Here is an 18,275-nt window from a genome sequence, read left to right on the forward strand (position 1 = left end):
TGTGACGCTGATATGCCTGCCTCCTTTCAAGAGATTGGATTCTGTGTCCCCTCCCTGTCCACAGGCTGGGCCTGTGACTCTGGTGGGAGGGATTCTATGTGACTTCCTAGGCTAGGTCATAAAATGCAACTGATTCCACCTGGTATCTTCTGAGACAGTCACTGTTGGAACACAGCTGCCATGCTGTGAGGAAGCCCAAGCCACACAGACAGGCCACATGTGGGTGGCCTGCACCAGCAGCCACATCTGAACAAGGAAGCTTTCCTCCAGCCCCAGCCACCACCCAACTGCAACCACATGACTAAGTGAAAACTGCCTAGCTGAGCCCAGTCAACCCTCAGAATGATTAAAGATAATAATAAAATGATCATTGTTTCGAAAAACTGAGTTTCCAGGTGACTCATTTCACAGCAATAGTTAAATGGAACACCCACACCAGCAGAGGTGGTCAGTTCCACTGGGCAGCACTGCATTGCTCTATTAGACCAGTGCTTACTGAGAGCTTCCTCTGGGCCAGGCGAGGCAGTAGGCGCTGGGTGCATGGCAGTCAACCCAGAAACAGGTTCTGCACCCATCTCCACCCACATGAGTTACCAGTCTAGTTGGTGACACAGATAACAAACAAGTGGATGTGCACAGTACTGAATGAGAAAACAGGGTGGAGAGCCTGCACAACTGGGGTTAGGAAAAGCCTCCGAGGGGATCTCTAGGCAGGGGCTGTAGAGCACTGGAACAGCATCATGGCAGCAGAGTCCCTCCAGGGTGCAGAGCATACAAGAAAAAAGAAGGAGCCCAAGGGGCTGGCATGCACACCACCAGACAGGGAACACAGAGGCGATGCACTGCATCCAAAGGACAACAAAAGTCATGGGGGGTTTTCAGCACAAGATAAAGACCATGTACTTAGGTATCTGCGAGGAAAACAATACAGAGCACCCCATCTAGTTTCAAGAACCTCCTACCCTCTCACAGTGCTGATGGCTACTTTGGTGATGACAAAAAGCAGGCAGTTAATCCTGATCAAGTGCTTACTGCTAGGTAACAAATCACCATTTTCATCAGTTAGACAGCTGGTTATCAGTGATTTTATGAGGTTGAGCTTTGTGCAAGGCCCTGAGCCCAGATCTCAAGCAACCTCTTGCTCTTATCTCTTCCCATTTCAGAGATGAGGAAACTGTGGCTCTGAGACATTCAGTAACCTGCCCAAGGTCACACAGAATAAGAGGCTCCAGAGCCACAAGACATCTCCTGGGCAGAGACTGGCCATGGCTCATCATGTCTGACATTTGCACACTTGTTCCTTTACTGACCAGCAGCCTCCAAAGCCCTTTAGTACAGTCACTGTTGGGTTTCTACTCACAGCCAGACCCTCAGGGCCTCCCACAGAACCAGGCACACAGGAGACCTCACACATAGGCTTTCTCCAAGGAAACGAACTCAAATTCACTCAAAAGGGCACCACTCCAAACTGTCAACAGGGGTATTAGGAACATCCAGGGGAGCTGGCTACTATGAGGGTTCCAGGGCCTCAGCATTGAGTAAGGCAAAGTCAACAGTCAAACCTAACAGCAATCAAGGGAGGCTGGCTGGGGAATCTGGCCCTTCCATCCATGAAGCTACCTTTCAGGCCAAGAGTGCTGCCCAAAAGACACATAGTGCCCAGGAAGAAAGCCACCCATGCCCCGAGCCAAGAGCACATGGACATGGATGGAGACAGACACACACACACAACCACCTTGCCTCTGTTCAACCACTGGGAGACCTGGCTTCTGCCTCCAACCTATAAGGCCAGCCACTGCACCCATGAAGCTTCATTTTTCCTAAGCGCCCCATAAGAAAGGAGGATTAACTCTCTAAGAACCCTTTGGATCCAGGCACCCAGAACAAGGCTGGAACTGGCTGTTGAGGTCTAGCCTTGCACCCAAATGCCCACATCCTCTTTGGCACAAATGCAGAACCTGTTGCTGCCCCTGAGAAAGTCACTGCAGGGAAGAATGGCCAGTCCTGCACTCCACAACACCTACCCATCGTCTGCTAAGACAAACACTCAACATGGTCCATGACCAGGCATCTGCTGCACCTCACTGGGTGAGTACCTTCTGCCCTGGTGGCCTCAGTGGCACCACTTATCCATTTGATGAGGACTACTTGCAGACTCTTTGGACCTGTTCGGCAGCAGCCTTAACTTCTGCGTCCCCAGAATGAATCATCATGCACTAAGAATCACATTTACTGAGCCCCTAGCAGGGGCATTACCTCATTTCATCCTCACTAGAGCCCTAGAAGGTGCGCGCAGGTCTGCACTGTCTTACCCATATTTCAGTCAAGAACCCCAAAAGTGAAAGTTTTTTTGTCCCTGGTTTGACATGACGAAAAGTTATTAGGTGTCTTTCTTTATCCCAGACGGTCCTAGGTGAGTTTGCTCAGGCACCACCGTTCCAAACACCACAGATAGATCCTCAAATCAGAAAAACTCTAAATTCCAAAATATATCAGGCCTCAAGGATTTGGGGTACGGGGTCTTGGGCCTGCTTTACGCACAGGGAGGACAGACTCCTAGAAGTAACTTCGAGTCCCCGGTAACGTCTGGTCTGTCTCTGCCTGCCCTGAGGAACCCACAACGCACCCCACCCCCCGTGCGGAGTTCTAATCCAGCCCGGCATGTGGCGGGAGGAAGAATCCACGGTGCCCCGCACCTGAGGGCTCGAGAGCGGGATGCTGCGCTGGGTCCCAGGCAGGGTCTGGGCGGGGTGAGCGCGGCGCCGCGACCGCTCGACCAGAGAGCGCTCTGCAAAGTTGGTCAAGGCTGGGGAGGGGCAGCACGCGCAACGCCCGGCCAGAGGCGGGCGGGGAAACCCCAGCGCTCCCCCCGACCCCCCCCACTCCGCGGCCCCCACCGGCGCCACTGCCCCCGCACATGCGCACTGCAGCCCGCGATGTGGCAGCCGGGGAAGGGGGGGCCAGGGCCGGGGGCGGCTGCCGAAGGAGCCCCGCGCCCCTCGGGTCCCAACGGACGTGGCGCCCCGGGTGAGGCCTCGCATCCTCGGAGCCGGGGTAAGGGGGGGCTCTCCGTGCCCGGGACCCGACGTGGCCGAGGCCCGGCGGCGGGGAGGTGGGGGGTGCGGGGGTGGGGGGGCCGGCTCCCCCAGCCCGCTCACTCACCTCCGCCATGGCCGTATGTGCGCGGGAGGCGGTGGCCGCACCGGGATCCCCGGATACGGAGCCGCGGACTCATTGGCTGCGGAGCCTTGGAAGGCGGGGCCTGATGGGGGCGGGGCCTTGGAGGGCGGGGCGCGGGTGGGGCGTAGTAGGTGCGCGGACCGGGATGCGCGGTGTGAGGGCGGGGGCGGGGCGGGCTGGGTAAGCACAGGTCTAGGGGTCTTTGCTTTGGCCTAGGACCTAGGGGAATGCTATTAATAAAAATATTGATTCTTGATAGCCACACCTGTGTGGGCGCTTTGGCCCTATTTTTTCTTTCCAATAGCTTCACTAAATACTATTAATACCCTGGTGTTACAGGTGAGGAAACTGAGGTGAGGCCTAGCGTGATGGGCCACCCAATGCGTAAGTGGTAGAGCCAGAACTGAAGTCGGCAGCGTGGTTCTAGAACTTTCTTCAGTTTTTCACCAGTGATAATCCATCCAAGTGTGCCAAAGAACCGATTGGGGAGCTTACAAGATGCCTTAGGACGAGCTTTGCTGGATACTGCAAGGCTATCTCCTGGAGCCAGAGCTGGAGTGCTGACTGGGAGGCTGGAGAGGTAGATTGAAGCACACGGCCCTTTGACTTTGAATTCACTAAATATCTATGGACCACTTGCACTTCTGAACCTGTGGTAGGTGCTGGGGGAGAGTTTGAACAGGACAGTCCTGGGTTCGATATTTTTTTTTAATGTTTTATTGATTTCAGAGAGAGGAAGGGAAAGGGAAAGAGAAAAACATCAATGATGAGAGAGAGTCGTTGATTGGCTGGCAACCAGGCATGTGCCTTGACCAGAATTGAACCTTGATCTCCTGGTTCATGAGTCGACACTCAACCACTGAGCCATGTTGGCCTAGTGCTACATTTTAAATTTTGGACTTGTAAGTGTTGTGAGCATCAGAGATAAGGTTTATAGAGAGCAGGAGAGGAAGCTGGGAGGACGGAGGCAGTGGGCAGGCAGAGATGTCCAGCAGGACTCAAGTGATGGCCGGGAATAGAGAAGTGGAGAGAGCTGGGAAGGTACAAAATCCCTGAAGTGAAGGTGAAAAGGGTATGAAGGTTGGCTCCCAGATTTCTGACTTGCACAAATGAGTGGATGGTAGTTCCTACTGAGGACAGAAAGAGTGGAATTGGGCAGATGGGGGACTCAAGAGCCCCATTCCTTTCCCAGCTGTTAGCCAGCAGAATACTGCTGGGGTCATAGTGACAAGGTGCTCCTCTTAGACAAGCAGAGGGAGAAGAGGTCACAGTGGGGGCTGGTTTTATTATGGAGGTCACTCTGAGTCTGAGGTGCTTGTGGACACCCCAGGACATAGTTGGATAAGCAATTCTGGACATAGATCGAGGGGGGAAATTGTGAAGTTGTGGGACGCTGATGTGTAACTCAAGACATCAGGGAAAAGTGATTTTGGAAATAAAGGACTGTACAAATCACAGGTGGATATGAACATAAATATTATTATTTTCCTCCTATCATCCTTCTGGCCTTCTAGCTTGCCCTCTCCTTCCTCAAGGCCAAAATTCTCAGAGCCAGCCACACACATATAATTAGGATGCACTTGGGTGTTTACTGGGAATGAGGCTTCAGAGGCCCGGCCTGGGTCACTCACACTTTTTTAGTGATGCTTTTGGGGGTGGCAAGCTCATACAGGCGAGGGGATGCCCGAGCCGCCAGGGAAGCCCGGGAAATATAGTAAGGGTCATAGCCCTCGTTAAGGTCCTTTCGTACTTTGGGCTTGGCCAGGGAGATGATCCGGGGACTGGCCACTGCCTTCTTGGTGACTTCCAGCACCTCCCAGCGAGGATCTCGGTCAGGAACACACTTCTCTGACTGGGCCTTGGGCACTAGAGGGGGCAGGAGAGAGTGACAGCATCAGGCACTCGCCCTACAGAAATCAACCTGCAGGGTCAAAATTCCCAAGTTCAAAGGCCTCTCCAGTGATGAAGGAATGGAAAAACACAACGTCCCATCCACACGGTGGAATATTACTCAGCCATGAGAAGGAGTGAAGCACTGACATAAGCTACAATGTGGATGAACCTTGAACACATGATGCTCAGTGAGAGAAGCCAGACACTAAAGGTCATACCGTGTGTGATTCCATTTATGTGAAATCTCCAAAACAGGCAAATCCATAAAGATAGGAAGTAGGTTAGTGGGTTGGCCAGGGGCTGGGGACGGTATGGAGAGTGACTGCTGATAGTCAGGGGGTTTCTCTTTGGGGTGATGAAAATATTCTAAAATTTATTGTCATGATGGGTACACAACTCTGTGAGTGTACTAAAAAAGCATTGAATTGTACACTTTATTTTTTATGGATGTATAATGAATTTTACACTTGAAAAGGATGAATTGTAAAGAAAAAAATATTTCAAATGGCCACAGCCTGGACAGGGGGACTCAGGGGGGCTAGCTAATGGTGTCCTGTGGGCTCTCCTCCCTCCTCTGATGTCACTGTGGGGAGAATCTGCAAGCGATGGCTATGGGAGGCATCTCCCGTTGGCTGGTCCTGCAGGCCTGTTGCGTGGACCCAGGGGCAGCTCCTGGGTGCACAGGACCTTTTAGGATTTAGCCTCCCACCTCATTCTGGACTCCTGCCCTCGCTGCCCAACACAACTACAGTTTCAGCCAGGCCCTCTCAGGAGTGCTGGCAATATGGCTCCGACCAGCCACATGTAGCAGTGCCTGATATGGGCTGGAGTTTTCTTCTATTTAATTTTAATGAAATTAATTAAATTATTTAGATCAACTGATTGATTGATTGATTGATTTTCATTGAAGTATCCACACGTGACCAGGGGCTGCTGTCATGGACAGATAGCTCTCAGGAGCAGAGAGCAGTGGCTCAGCCAGGCTCCCTCCTCACCACCCCTCTGCCACCCCCTCCTTTATAGTGAGCCGCAGTGCACGTATAGCCTGCTTAGAGACTAGAAGGGAGGTGAGCACCACTGGTCACTGGATTAGCCTTCAGTGTCTGGGAGCTTCAGGATCCTTGGCTCTGAGGAGTGCTATAGCCTCCTTTCTAAACCCCTTTGTTTAGAGCCTCTGTGCAAATGGAAAAGGCCATCCCCCACCCCATTCTTAGAAGACAGGCCCTAGCTTGGTGGAGGGGCCCTTGATGAAAGAGAATGGGGCTCCTTCCACCAAGCAGACATAAGCCCACACAGGCCCGCTGCTGGGCAAGGCCATCGAGGCTGTACCAGAACTTTTCAGGGCAGATGACTATTCCTTCCAAAGGGAAGGGGGCCAAGCAGTTGGGCCTCAGTGGCCCCTTAGGGGTCTGGGAAGACCATGCCCAGAACCAGACTTCTCTGAACTCCTCTGTGAGAATTCTGGAGCATTTCCACCGTGGTAATATCTGGGCTTTTAAACTCCGTTGACTGAGTCTACTACCACACAGCACACATGTGAACACACAAAGAAACATGGACTCACACCCACCCACATAGTTCATGCTCTTCATTTGTCATCATTTCACTTTTTTAAATGCTGGTCACACCCATTAGTGGGTGGAAGTTCAATGTTTGAAAAGCACAACCTGACGTTCTTATGCACACACACTTGGATGTGTATTTACAGGTATATCTGAAACATGGATCAATATATAGACAAGTGTGTATGCACAAATGTGCATATATTTATATTCCAAGTATATGTGAGAGAGAGAGAAACAGAATGGTCTTATGAAGCAGTGCATATGTAGTCATATGTTTTCATTCATTTCACCAGTCATTAAGGGAATGGATAAATGAACGAATTAAACAAACAAAAGCTCCTGTAAGCAAAGTTAAAGGAAAGAGATGGACTGGGGAGAAGTTATTTTGCAAAGTGCTCAACAAAGTATTAGTGAGCATCTTATATGAAAAGTTGCTCCAAATCAAGAACCAAAAACACAGAAAATAGAAAACTGGGGAAATGATAGAGCAGAGTAAACCAAAATGGCCACTCGTGCTCTCTGGTGATAAAGTGCCCAGAGCAGGGGACGCACAGGATCTCCAAAGCCTCTCACATTGCAGTCCTGGCATATAACGGCCACAAAGGATAAACAGGCACATAAATATATTGTAAAGATATATGTTAGAACGTGACAAGTGCTACAGAAAAAGAGCATAGAGAGCAGCCAAGGTGCACACAGGTGTCCAGAGGTGGACACAGCTGATGGGTTAAGCAGGGTGCTCAGAGGGGCCTCACTGAGAGGACAGATTGGAGCTCCGCCCCATGGGAGGCAGAGAAGTGAGCCATGCAGGTGTCTGTGGTCAGTGTTCCAGGCAGCAGGAGAGGACCCAGGCGTGGGAGGGGGGCAGGGAACAGATCACAAGGGCCTGTGGGCCACACAGGGTGAGACAGGAGCCCTGAGAGGGTCATGAGCAGGGAAGGGTGGAATCCAACTTAAATTCAGCAAGACCTCTGTGGCTGCCACATAGGAAATGGGCAAGGGTGGCACCGGGGATAAGGGTGGAGGCGACTGCTTTGGTCCAGGGACGAATGAAGGGGCCATGAGGAGGGCAGGGGAGCTGTGGGCAGGTTCCTGATGTGCTCAGAAGGCCAAGACCACAGGAACCCTCAGTGCACTGGATGTGGAGTGTGACAGGAGGGGCCTGGCAGGGAGAGCACTTTTAGCATGCACACTCACAGGCACACACCCGCGACTACATGCATTTGAGTCTCTGCGTGTAACCCATGCTATACCCAGAAGGAAACACACCAAACTGCATTATCTTTGTGTGGGATTCCTTTCTTCTTTAGGCTCTCCTGCATTTTCCCAATTCTCTACCGCTAGTACACATTACTGTTGTCATGGAAAGACCGGTTATTTCATTTGTTTTAAAGGACAGAAGGGAATCAGGCCAACACCACTTCAGAGCTGCCCTGCGTCGGTTGAGCATTGTCCCACACACTGAATGCTTGCGGGTTTGATTCCTAGTCCGGGCGCACACCTAGGTTGCAGGTTCAATCCCCAGTTAGGGCGTGTCCTGGAAGGAACCAATCGATGTTTCTCTTCCTCCCTCCCTCCCTCCCACTCTCTCTAAGCATGTCCTTGGGTGAGAATTTTTTAAAAAGCTGCCCTTCGCCTCAGCTTGGCTCCCTCATCTTGGCCCTGTCCCCCCAACTTTCTCTTCTGCACCCATTTGTCCTGCTAGCAGACCCACTCAGCACTCAGCTTCAGGACCATGGCCCCCTCTAACTTCTGCCTCTCTTCCCCCGGAGAGCCTGCACAGTATGACTTGTCCACAGGAATCTGACAACTGGTCTGCAGCTAAGGGAGGAGACAAAGGAAGAGGGAAGCACAAATCTGGCAGAAGCAGGCCTATGTCCAGTGGGGATGGACACAAGGACCTACTTACTGGCCAAGTGAAGGAGCCGGTTATAGTCTGATATGTGTGGCTTGGGTTTTGGCACAGGGTCCCATTCTTCCAACAGGGTGGCTGGAGTCCTGGGCTTTGCCAGCTGGAGGATCCTTGAACTAGGGATGGCCTTCTGGGCTGCCCTGGACACCTTGGACACCTGGAAGCAGAATGAGAAGGGAAAGAGTGAAACAGTCCATCATTCCTCTGAGGCCCCCGGCTCAAAAAAACCCATAAGCAACACCAAGAGACAGATGACTAACTGGAAAGAAATTAGTTTGCAATGTGCTCAGCAAAAGGCTTAGTAGCTATCATAGGTAAAGAGCTCCTCTAAATCAATAACCAAAAAAAAATCCATAAGGGACTAGGCTATTCATACAGGACAGTAAAGCTACGTGGTCAATAATCCTCTCTGTTGACCAAGGAAATTAAATTAAAACAACAAAATATCACTGCATGCAAACAAATGTGGCAAAAATGAAAAAGTCTGACATTGTCAAGCCCTGGTAAGAATGTGGGAGGAGAGACATCCTCATGCATTGCTGGTGGGAGAGTAAATTAGTGCAAGCACTTTGGAGAACAGTTTGTCCATCTCAGATGAAACTGAGCAGGTGCCCACTTGATGACTGCCATGTAGAGAAATGTCTAGAAGGCACAAGGACTTGAGCACAGTGGTATTCACTGCAGATGGAAGCAACCTAGTTGTCCATCAATAGGGGACTGGAAAAACTAACTATGGTATATTCGTAGGATAGGATGTGACCCAGCAGTTAAAATGTTGCTTCTATATAAATCAGCATGACAAGCTCTAGAAAAAAATACTGAGGGGAAAAGCATATATGTATATTGGGCCTGGTTTATGGGTCTGTGTATGTAATAAAGTATAGAATGATGAAAATAAGACAGCTGGTCAAAGTCATGCATCTATTGCTCTCGAGTCTGTTTCCACTTGTCTGTCTAGGCCCCTGATCCCAGCCCACTGAGGGGAGGCAGTGCCTCTACCACTGGGGGGGGGGGTCTCAGGAGAGCGAGTCACCTACCTCAGACATGTTCATGCTCCAAATGTTATTTCTGACCCTCGGGGTTGCCAGTTCCCTCAGGCGACTAGATGCTTGGTGGTCCAAGGTAGACCGAGGAATGGGCAGGATGGGAGTAACCCTAGGGGACATCCACATTTGAGACACTAGCTCAACCAAAGGGGAACATATCTGTGAGTTTGTGTGTATGTGTGTGTGATCTCTTTCTCAGCTCCTCTCTGTTTCTTAGGATAAGGAAGGAAAAGGGATTCATAAAAGAATCTCTAACAGGAGCCCCTATGTGTTCTCAAGGCTGGAGCTACGCTGTCCTGGGATCATCCCCCCTACCCAAAGGCCTTCTACCCACACCCACATCATCAGAGCCAGGGGCCAGATTTGAACCTGAGAGTTAATAGTGTGTGTCCAGCAGTTATCACACAAAGCTGGGAAAGTGTCCACTGGGTTTGCTGAGCCCACGCCTCCTAAAATCAGGTCTCAACTATGCCTCTGCTCCAGAAATAAAGCCATGTTTCATTGATCTAAGACAGACTTTTTATATTTTCACATCTCTGAGGTCGGGATGAAGCTTATAAATGCTGCCAGCCAGACGTCAGGAACTCCACAGTTATCCTCGCTGGTGTGTGGATATAGCTGTTCTCACTGAAATAACCTAAGTCAAGCTATGTGCATTCTTGTTTCTACAGATGTTAAATCTGATTGCAATTTAAATTATCTTCAGATTGAACTATGATTCAGGATTAAAATGAAAAGTTATTTTCACAAAAACAGGCTTAAAAACAGTGTGTGGGACATGTCAACATCTCTGAATCAAAAAATAAATTCAGACCTCCCATCAAAATGGCAGCTAGGTAAATGTGGTACTTGCCTCCTCCCACAGTCACATCAAAATTACAGCTAAACTACAGAACAACCATCATACAGAACCACCTAAACCTGGAAGTCCTATAACTAGGTGATTTAAAAAGGAGCCACAAAGAGACTGGTAGAAGGGGTAGAGACACAGAACAGGCTGATCACACACCCAAATGGGGCAGATACAAATTAGGAGGGATATCTTGGTTGCAGAAGTCCTCCCTGAGGAGCAAGGGGTCCCAACTCCACACTAGGCCCCTCAGCCCAGGGTTCCAATGCCAAAAAGAGAAGTCTCCATAACTTCTGGCTATAAAAACCAGCAGGGATTGAGGGTGAGGGAGACAGAGGGCTGCTGGAGTCACAGTCAGTTCCTCTTAAAGGGCCTGCACATGGCCCTGACCAGTATGGCTCAGTTGCTTGGATGGCCGTCCCTTACATGGAAAGGTTACGGGTTCAATTCCCAGTCAGGGTGCATACCAAGGATGCAGGTCCAATCCTGGTCAGGGTGCATAAAGAAGGCAACCAGTCAATGTTTTTCTCACATCGATGTTTCTCTCTCTCTCCATCTCCCTTCTTCTCTCTCTAAAATCAGTGGAAACATATCCTCAAGTGAGGATTTAAAAAGAGAGGCTGCCCGTTGCTCAGCAGTTGAGCATCGACTTATGGTCCAGGAGATTGTGGTTCGATTCCCGGTCAGGACACATGCCTGAGTTGCAGTCTCAATCCCCAGTAGGAGGTATGCAGGAGGCAGCCGATCAGTGACTCTCTCATCATTGATGTTTCTATCTCTCTCTCTCCCTCTCCCTTCCTCTCTCTGAAATCAATAAAGGCTCACACACAGACTTACTTGGGCTTACTCACTCTGAGCTCCAGCACTAGGGCAGCAGCTTGAAAGGCACCAGAGACATAAAGGAAGGACCTGAATTGTCCAGCATCAGTGCGAGAACTGCGAAGGCTGCTTTGCCCCAGACAGAAGTGCTGGCAGAGGCCATTGTTCCTTTGATGAGCTCTCTCCCAACAGAGCCTGCAGACGGGTACCATACCTGAGACTCCATCAACCTGGCTCACACTGTGTTGCCCTGCTCTGGTGATTCCCTGAGACTCTGCCCCACCCAACTATCAGACCCACCTAAGCTGTTCCAGTGGCTTTTTCACAATATGGCCTGTTTTGGCTCATATTTCACATTTTCCTAAAATCTCTCAAACAAGCAGCATTTGGCCTCAGCAAGCCCACTTTTGCTAAGTTGCCCCAGGGCCTGGCACTAGCAGCAGCCAGGCTTGATTCATAGCTTGGCCTCGCCTGAACACCTCCAAGCCCAGCACAAGTAGCAGCCATCTTCAGATTACTTTGTAGTTCATGCTGGGTGGCCCCAGGCAGAACATGGGTGGTGTCTGACCTTGGCCTACACTTTCCAGGAGGCCCCAGAGCCAACATATTAAGTGTGTAGCTTCCGACCACATCAAAGCATCACCACCCAACCACCTCCACAAGTGACACACTCAAAGAGCAGACTCAGCGGGCATCATAGCCCTGCCGAATTAAGTCCTGCCCTGTGGTGTAGACCCCTGCATAGTTGATCCTCCATGGTGGTCAAAGGTCCATGGTCACAGCCAGTCCTTGAAGCTGATCAGCCTGGGAGTAAATCCTTCCCATTGATGTGCCAACAGCAATCAAGCCTCAACTACAATGGGAGGGTGCACACAGCCCACACAAGGGGGCACACCTCAAGTGCCCAGCTTGGAGGATCATGGGGGGCTGTGCTATTGGATCCTATAGTTACACTTGCTACATTAGGCCACTCTACCAAGCCCAGGAGACATAGTAGCTTTGCCTAATACAGAGAAAGAAACACATGAAGGTTGCCAAAATGAGGAGACAAAGAAAATGTCCCAAATGAAAAAACAGAATAAAACTCCAGTAAAAGAACTAAACAAAATGGAAACAAACAAACTACTAGTTGAAGGGCTCAAAACACTGGTTATAAGGATGCTCAGTGAACTCAGTGAGAGCTTCAACAGCATCAAAAGGACCAGTCAGAAATGAAGTATAGACTAACTGAAAGGAACAATAATTTACAAGGAATCAACAGTAGATTAGAAGAAGCCAAGAATGAAATCAACAATTTGGAACATAAGGAAGCAAAAACACCCAATCAGAACAGCAAAAAATAATAATAATAATTTTAAAAATGAGGAGAGTGCAAGGAACCTCTGGGACAATTTCAAGCATACCAACATTTGCATCATTGGGGTGCTGGAAGGGGAAGAGAGAGGACAAGAAATTGAAAACCTATTTGAAAAAATAATGACAGAAAACTTCCCTAACCTGGTGAAGAAAATAGACATACAAGTCCAGGAGGTGCAGAGACTCCAAACAAGATGAGCCCAAAGAGGCCCACACCAAGACACATTGTAATTAAAATGCAAAAGGTTGGAAACAAAGAGAGAATCTTAAAAGCAGCAAGAGAAGAGCAATTAGTTACCTACAAGGGAGCTCCCATAAGACTGTCAACTGATTTCTCAACTGAAACTTTCCAGGCCAGAAGGGATTGGAGAGAAATACTCAAAGTGATGAAAAGCAAGAATTACTACAACCAAGACTACTCTACCTAGCAAAGCTATTATTTAGAACTGAAGGACAGGTAAAGAGCTTCCCAGACAAGAAAAAAATTAAAGGAGTTCATCACCACCAAACCAGTATTATATGAAATGTTAAAGGGTCTTCTTTAAGAAGAAGAAAAGAAAAGATAAAAAACATGAATAAAGAATAGCAATAAATACATATCCATCAACAGTTGAATCTAAAAAACAAAATAAACCAACAAGCAGAACAGAAACAGACTCATAGAATCAGAGAACATTTTGATTGTTGCCAGATGGGAGGGGGTTAGAGGGATAGGTGAAAAAAGTGAAGGGATTAAGAAGTACAAATTGTTTGTTACAAAACAGTCATGGGGCTGTAAAGTACAGTATAGGGAATATACTCAATAATATTCTAATAACTATGTATGGTGTCAGGTGGATGCAAGATTTATTGGGGTGATCACCTAGTTATGTAATGTCCAGTCACTGGGGTGTTCACCTGAAACTAATATAATAATGTGTGTCAAGTGTAGTTGAAAAATAAAAAATTATTTTTAAAAAAATGGTTAAAACATTCTAACACACCTCAGCTAATTTAGTTCCACTGTATGTTCCTTTTTATTAATACGTAATTACAATTTGTCTAAATAATTCTAAAGATCACTTTTGACAAGCATGAAAGTTCTAAGTGATAATAAAGAATTGTGTCATTAGTTGTACATAAAATAATAATGTCTTACAATTACTAGCTTCTCAGAGCCAACAAAATCCATCATGGTGATAAGTAACATTACTGAGCACTTACTGTGGCAGGCACTGTGCTAAGTACCTTTTGTGTGTGACCTCCACTACCACCGGCTCTGCAGGTGGAGAACTGAGGTCCCAAGGGTCATGGGCCTGCATGCAGGCATCCAGTTAGGACTTGGGTTATCTAGTCCCAGGACCTGAATCCTCCCCATGCTGTATCCCATTGAGGGCACAGAAAGGTTTTCTGCCAAACTCTGCCCTTAGAGTGCCTGCCCAACCCTTACCTATTGCTGTTGTAATACTCCGAGTAGAACTTTTTAGGTCGAGCCAGTTCCTCCACTCGGCGGGACACTGCTATACAAATGGGAAACAGCCCCAACTTGAAACCTGCCCATCCCCTAGGGTTTTCTTCTACTGAAGTCAGCTTTCTATGGCTACAGCAAGAGACATGGTGTAAGGAACTATGGGCCCCCACAGCTCAGCACTAGACACCTTACAGAGGGGTTACTTTTGCTGTCCCCATTCTGGAGACAACAGGCTTAGAGGCCTGAAGTCCCTTACTCGAGCACAGAGGATGGGAGTAGCAGGGCTGGAACAGGAGCTCAGGCCCATCAGTTCCTCAACAGGGCTCATGTGGCTCCAACAACCCCCCTGTTTGGGAAAGTGGACTTTGGTCTGAAGTTTGTACAGGCCTAGGATTTCCAGGGGCTTACTGTTCACTATGGGGGAGATTCTAAACTCCAAGAGAGAACCTGCCCTTTACTTCTCTATAATAATGATCTTCCTTGAAATGCCTTATTTGAAGGGATCCATTGCTTTCAATAAACGCAGAAACCATTGTGAGAGGGAAGAAAAAAGCCTTTTTGTGAAGTTAATACTAACCCCCATTTTGGCTGTGGTGCAAACTGGGATTTCCCCTGGAGGATTTGCCCCACACCCCTCATCCCCAGGGCCAGCTTCTATATAGGTCTGGCTCCTTGGGGTATAGAGTCCAGAGATGAGCCCCAGGAACACTGTTGGGGACAGATACTTCTGGGAGATGGAGAAGAGAGGAAGAGACAAAGGGACTCCTAGGGGGGTTAGGGCTAGGGTAGTCTCCAAGTTCTCCCCAGTCTGAGCAGGGCACAGGTTGGGGTGGGATGGGCGACCCAGGCCCAGGAAGCCAGGACTAGCATGTCAGACAGAGTGGCCAAGAGCATGGGTGGGACAAGGGCCAATTCTGGCCAACCCCTGAGCCATTTGGCCACTAATGGAGAAGTAGAGGCAGTGGGTGGTTTCAACCTACCAGGCATCGTGACAGTGAGGGTGGTGTCTTCCAGAAACCTCTCTGTCCAGTAAACGGATGGCCTGGAATGCACCCAGTCGTGGCTCAGGGTGAGGGAAGCCGGGGCAGAGGCTTCCTAAGCCCTGCTCTGAAACAAAACTCAGGGCACCCCATAAACACAGACACACATGCAGACAGGATGACAATGAGGCAGAGGCAGGGTGGCTGGAGGAAGACGGGGTGACCAGGGGGAAGGAAGGAGAGAATGTGGAGGCACAAGAGGGACACGGGGAGAAAAATCTTAAAGTCATGGGGAAATGTAGATTATTTAGATTATTTTGAGCAAGCCTGATGTTCAGAAAAGTGGGGAGCTGGGGGAAAAAAGGTATATCTAAGGAAAGGGCCCTGGGGCCTGGCTGTTCCCCCCAACATGGGCAGGAGATGGAGAGAGGAAACACCCTGGGACTTACCAGTAGACACAGAACTTCAAGTTCCTCATGCATGGGGAGATCCAGGCATAGCCCTTACAGCAGCACCCCATCCTGCGATGAGACAGCCCAGCCCCTGCCTTGCTCTGCAGCTCCCACTTGCTCAAATGCCTCACTGTCCTGGGCCAGCACCCAGAGGCCATAGCCGGCCACAGCACCCCGCTCCCCAAGCCCCCATTGTTGGCACCCTGACTTTTCACCCCAAGTTTACTTTGTGGGTGACAGATGGGACCCCAGGGGCTGTTCTTCTTGAAGACCCCCAGCCCTGCCTCCAGCAAGACCTCCCAAGCTGCTCACTTGTCTTTCAAGACTTGCCAGTTGGTCTTGGGTTTCGCCAGCTCAAAAAGTCTCCTCCTCTTCTTCTTCCCTTTTACCACCGAGGTGCTGGGGAACCTCTGGGTGATGGACAGCCGGCTTTGGGAGATGTGGATGGTGAGGCTCGAGTTGCTAGTTTTCCAGCCACCCTGAGTCTCCTTGCGCCTTGAAGGGGCCTCTCTCTGGTGGGAATCTGGCACCAAAAGACCTGGTCTGCAATCATCATTCCACCAGCAGCCAGATGTGTGACCCTGGCCAGGTGGCCCCGTTCCCTCCTCTGTGAAATGAAATAGGGACCTGCCCCCATCTCTATTTCACAGATGGTCGCAGTTATTACATGAGACGTTCTCTTATCTCATGTGTATCCAGGCTCCTGAGGGAGACTGAACTACAGAGAGGCCCCAGGCAGCCCTCACAACTATGGGAGGAACAGGGCCTTCTCCTCAATTCCTGCGGCCGTAGGCTCAAATGTCCTCCCTGGGCCCCTGTCACTGCCCTGCACCACTTTCTCCACAGCACCACCCAACATATCACAGGTTGTGTCAGCAAACATCCATCTGCGGTGTGAGAGATATAGCCCACGAAGAGGGTAGCCGACGGGGAGGGCACGGGCCAGCTCCTGCTCACCCACTGGGCTCCTTCCTGCCTAGACAACCACAGTCCAGAAGAGCCAAGAACGTGGCCCAGTAGGAGGAGGGAGGGATGCACACACTAAATCCACAGGTGAGAGGGCACCTGGCTCATTGCAGGATACCACCAATTGCCAAAAATCAGTCCCATAAATGCTTCATTCACTAATTCTCAGTCCAACCAGAACATGTGCTCCCAGCCATCTTCAACATTTCTGGCAATTTGTAGTGGTTGGAATGGTTGCAGCTTCTGAGCTGGGAGATTTTCCCCATTTCTTTTTTTTCTCTAAGTGAGGGCCACCTCTCTTCACCTCTCAGCTCTGGCATCTAAACTCTGACTCCAAAATTGGCACTTTTGTAGGGTTTTCCACTATATCCCACCTGCTACCTGGACAGAGGTTGTGTTTGCCCACTTCGCCTCAGAGGCCATTTAGGGTACTGTCCACCCTGTCTGATACCCTCACCCTAGGATGACTGCATGGACCCCAGGGCGACCCACACTGGCAGCAATGACACAGAGGCCACAGGAGCACAGGGTGGACATGGGGATACTGCTCTCTCTCCTGGGCCTGAGACCCCCCAGCCAGTGCAGGCCCCTCCACCATGCCCACCTCATCTCAGGCACGCCCTCCTCGTCATCTTTCTCCAGAGCCCTCTCCAGCTCTTGGAGGGCTTCTCCTGGGTCCTGAGCATCCAGAAATTCTTCCTCGGCCACCTCCTCAGGGGGAATTTCTTCTTCTTGGTCTTCGAAGCCCAGTTTCCCATCATCTAGCTCTTGGTATTTGAGGTCCTTGGAGCCCAGGCTCTCATACACAGTACTCTGAGGGCCCGGAGCGTCATTGTAGTGCCCCTTTTCTGACCTGTCCTCAGCCTCCGAGGTTTGGTGGTTGCTGAGCAAACTATGCCGATGGTCCCCCATGAACAGGGCCCTCCCCCAGCCCTTCAACCTTGCTCCCAACGCACCCAATGTGTCTGTGGTCACCAGGCGACAGGAGAATGGCCTGCCCACATTCTCGGCATCCACATTCCACTCTACAGGTGCTCATCACTGAGTACTGCTGAAGCTCCTCCCGCGGCCCCTCCTGTGTGGGGCCCACTCACTCCCTCCAACCTCAGCCCCTCATTTTTCCTCTCCTGTCACTCTGCCTTCCTGCTCCATGAACATGCATGCCAGGTGTGTACCCCTCCTCAGGGCCTTTGCACTTGCTGGTCTCTCTGCCTGCAATCCTCTGCCACACATGTCCCAGGTCAGCTCTTACCCAGAAAGGCAGCCCCAATCCTGGGTCTCTCTGCATCCTAACATTTTGTTTGATTTCTCTGCAGTATTTGGTATCACCTAAAATGACATTGTTGACTTATTTGTTTTCTACTCTGCTTTGTAGAAGTCACCTCTCCAGACCAGGTCTTGAGAGTGTCCCATTCTGCACATCCTGGCACCTAGAATGGCACTGCCCACAGATGGCTCTCAGGAAGAGCTGTTGAATGAATGGTTAGATTGGGAGCATGGCTCTGTGCTAGAGCAGACCCGACTCCATCCTACATTTCTTTTTCTTTTTTTTAAAATATGGTTTTATTGATGAAAGAGAGAGAGGAAGAAAGAGGAAAGGAGAGAGGGAGAAACATTAATCGGCTACCTCCTGCAAGCCCCCTACTAGGGGGCCCATAACCCCCCGGGGAATGCGCCCTGACAGGGAATCGAATCAATCCTTTGGTGCATGGGATGACGCTCAGCCAACTGAGCCACACTGGCCAGGGCCTACATTTCTTTTTAGTAAGAGATCCCATTTGCACTCAGATGAAGAAGGCAGCGCTG

The 18,275-nt window shown here is 50.0% G+C and overlaps 2 protein-coding genes across 2 annotated transcripts in view; both read right to left on the reverse strand.

Moving 5' to 3' along the window:
* MIER2 (MIER family member 2) overlaps positions 1–3,180 on the reverse strand; it is a 28,074-nt gene extending 24,894 nt beyond the window's left edge. Inside the window, exon 1 of the mRNA XM_087816573.1 lies at positions 3,163–3,180. Within this exon, the coding sequence (XP_087672699.1) occupies positions 3,163–3,171 (9 nt within the window). The 5' untranslated portion in view covers positions 3,172–3,180. The remainder of the gene's footprint in view (positions 1–3,162) is intronic.
* A 1,605-nt stretch (positions 3,181–4,785) lies between these two features.
* SPMAP2 (sperm microtubule associated protein 2) lies at positions 4,786–17,381 on the reverse strand. The gene is given in 9 exon segments (XM_016214841.2): positions 4,786–4,865; positions 4,900–5,046; positions 8,548–8,707; positions 9,588–9,705; positions 14,051–14,120; positions 15,052–15,113; positions 15,501–15,572; positions 15,816–15,932; positions 17,074–17,381. Coding segments are annotated over 9 exon segments (1,134 nt in total).
* Between the last annotated feature and the right edge of the window lie 894 nt (positions 17,382–18,275).

Source organism: Miniopterus natalensis, chromosome 4 (genome assembly GCF_054644295.1).
Source record: "Miniopterus natalensis isolate mMinNat1 chromosome 4, mMinNat1.hap1, whole genome shotgun sequence".
NCBI lineage: Eukaryota > Metazoa > Chordata > Mammalia > Chiroptera > Miniopteridae > Miniopterus > Miniopterus natalensis.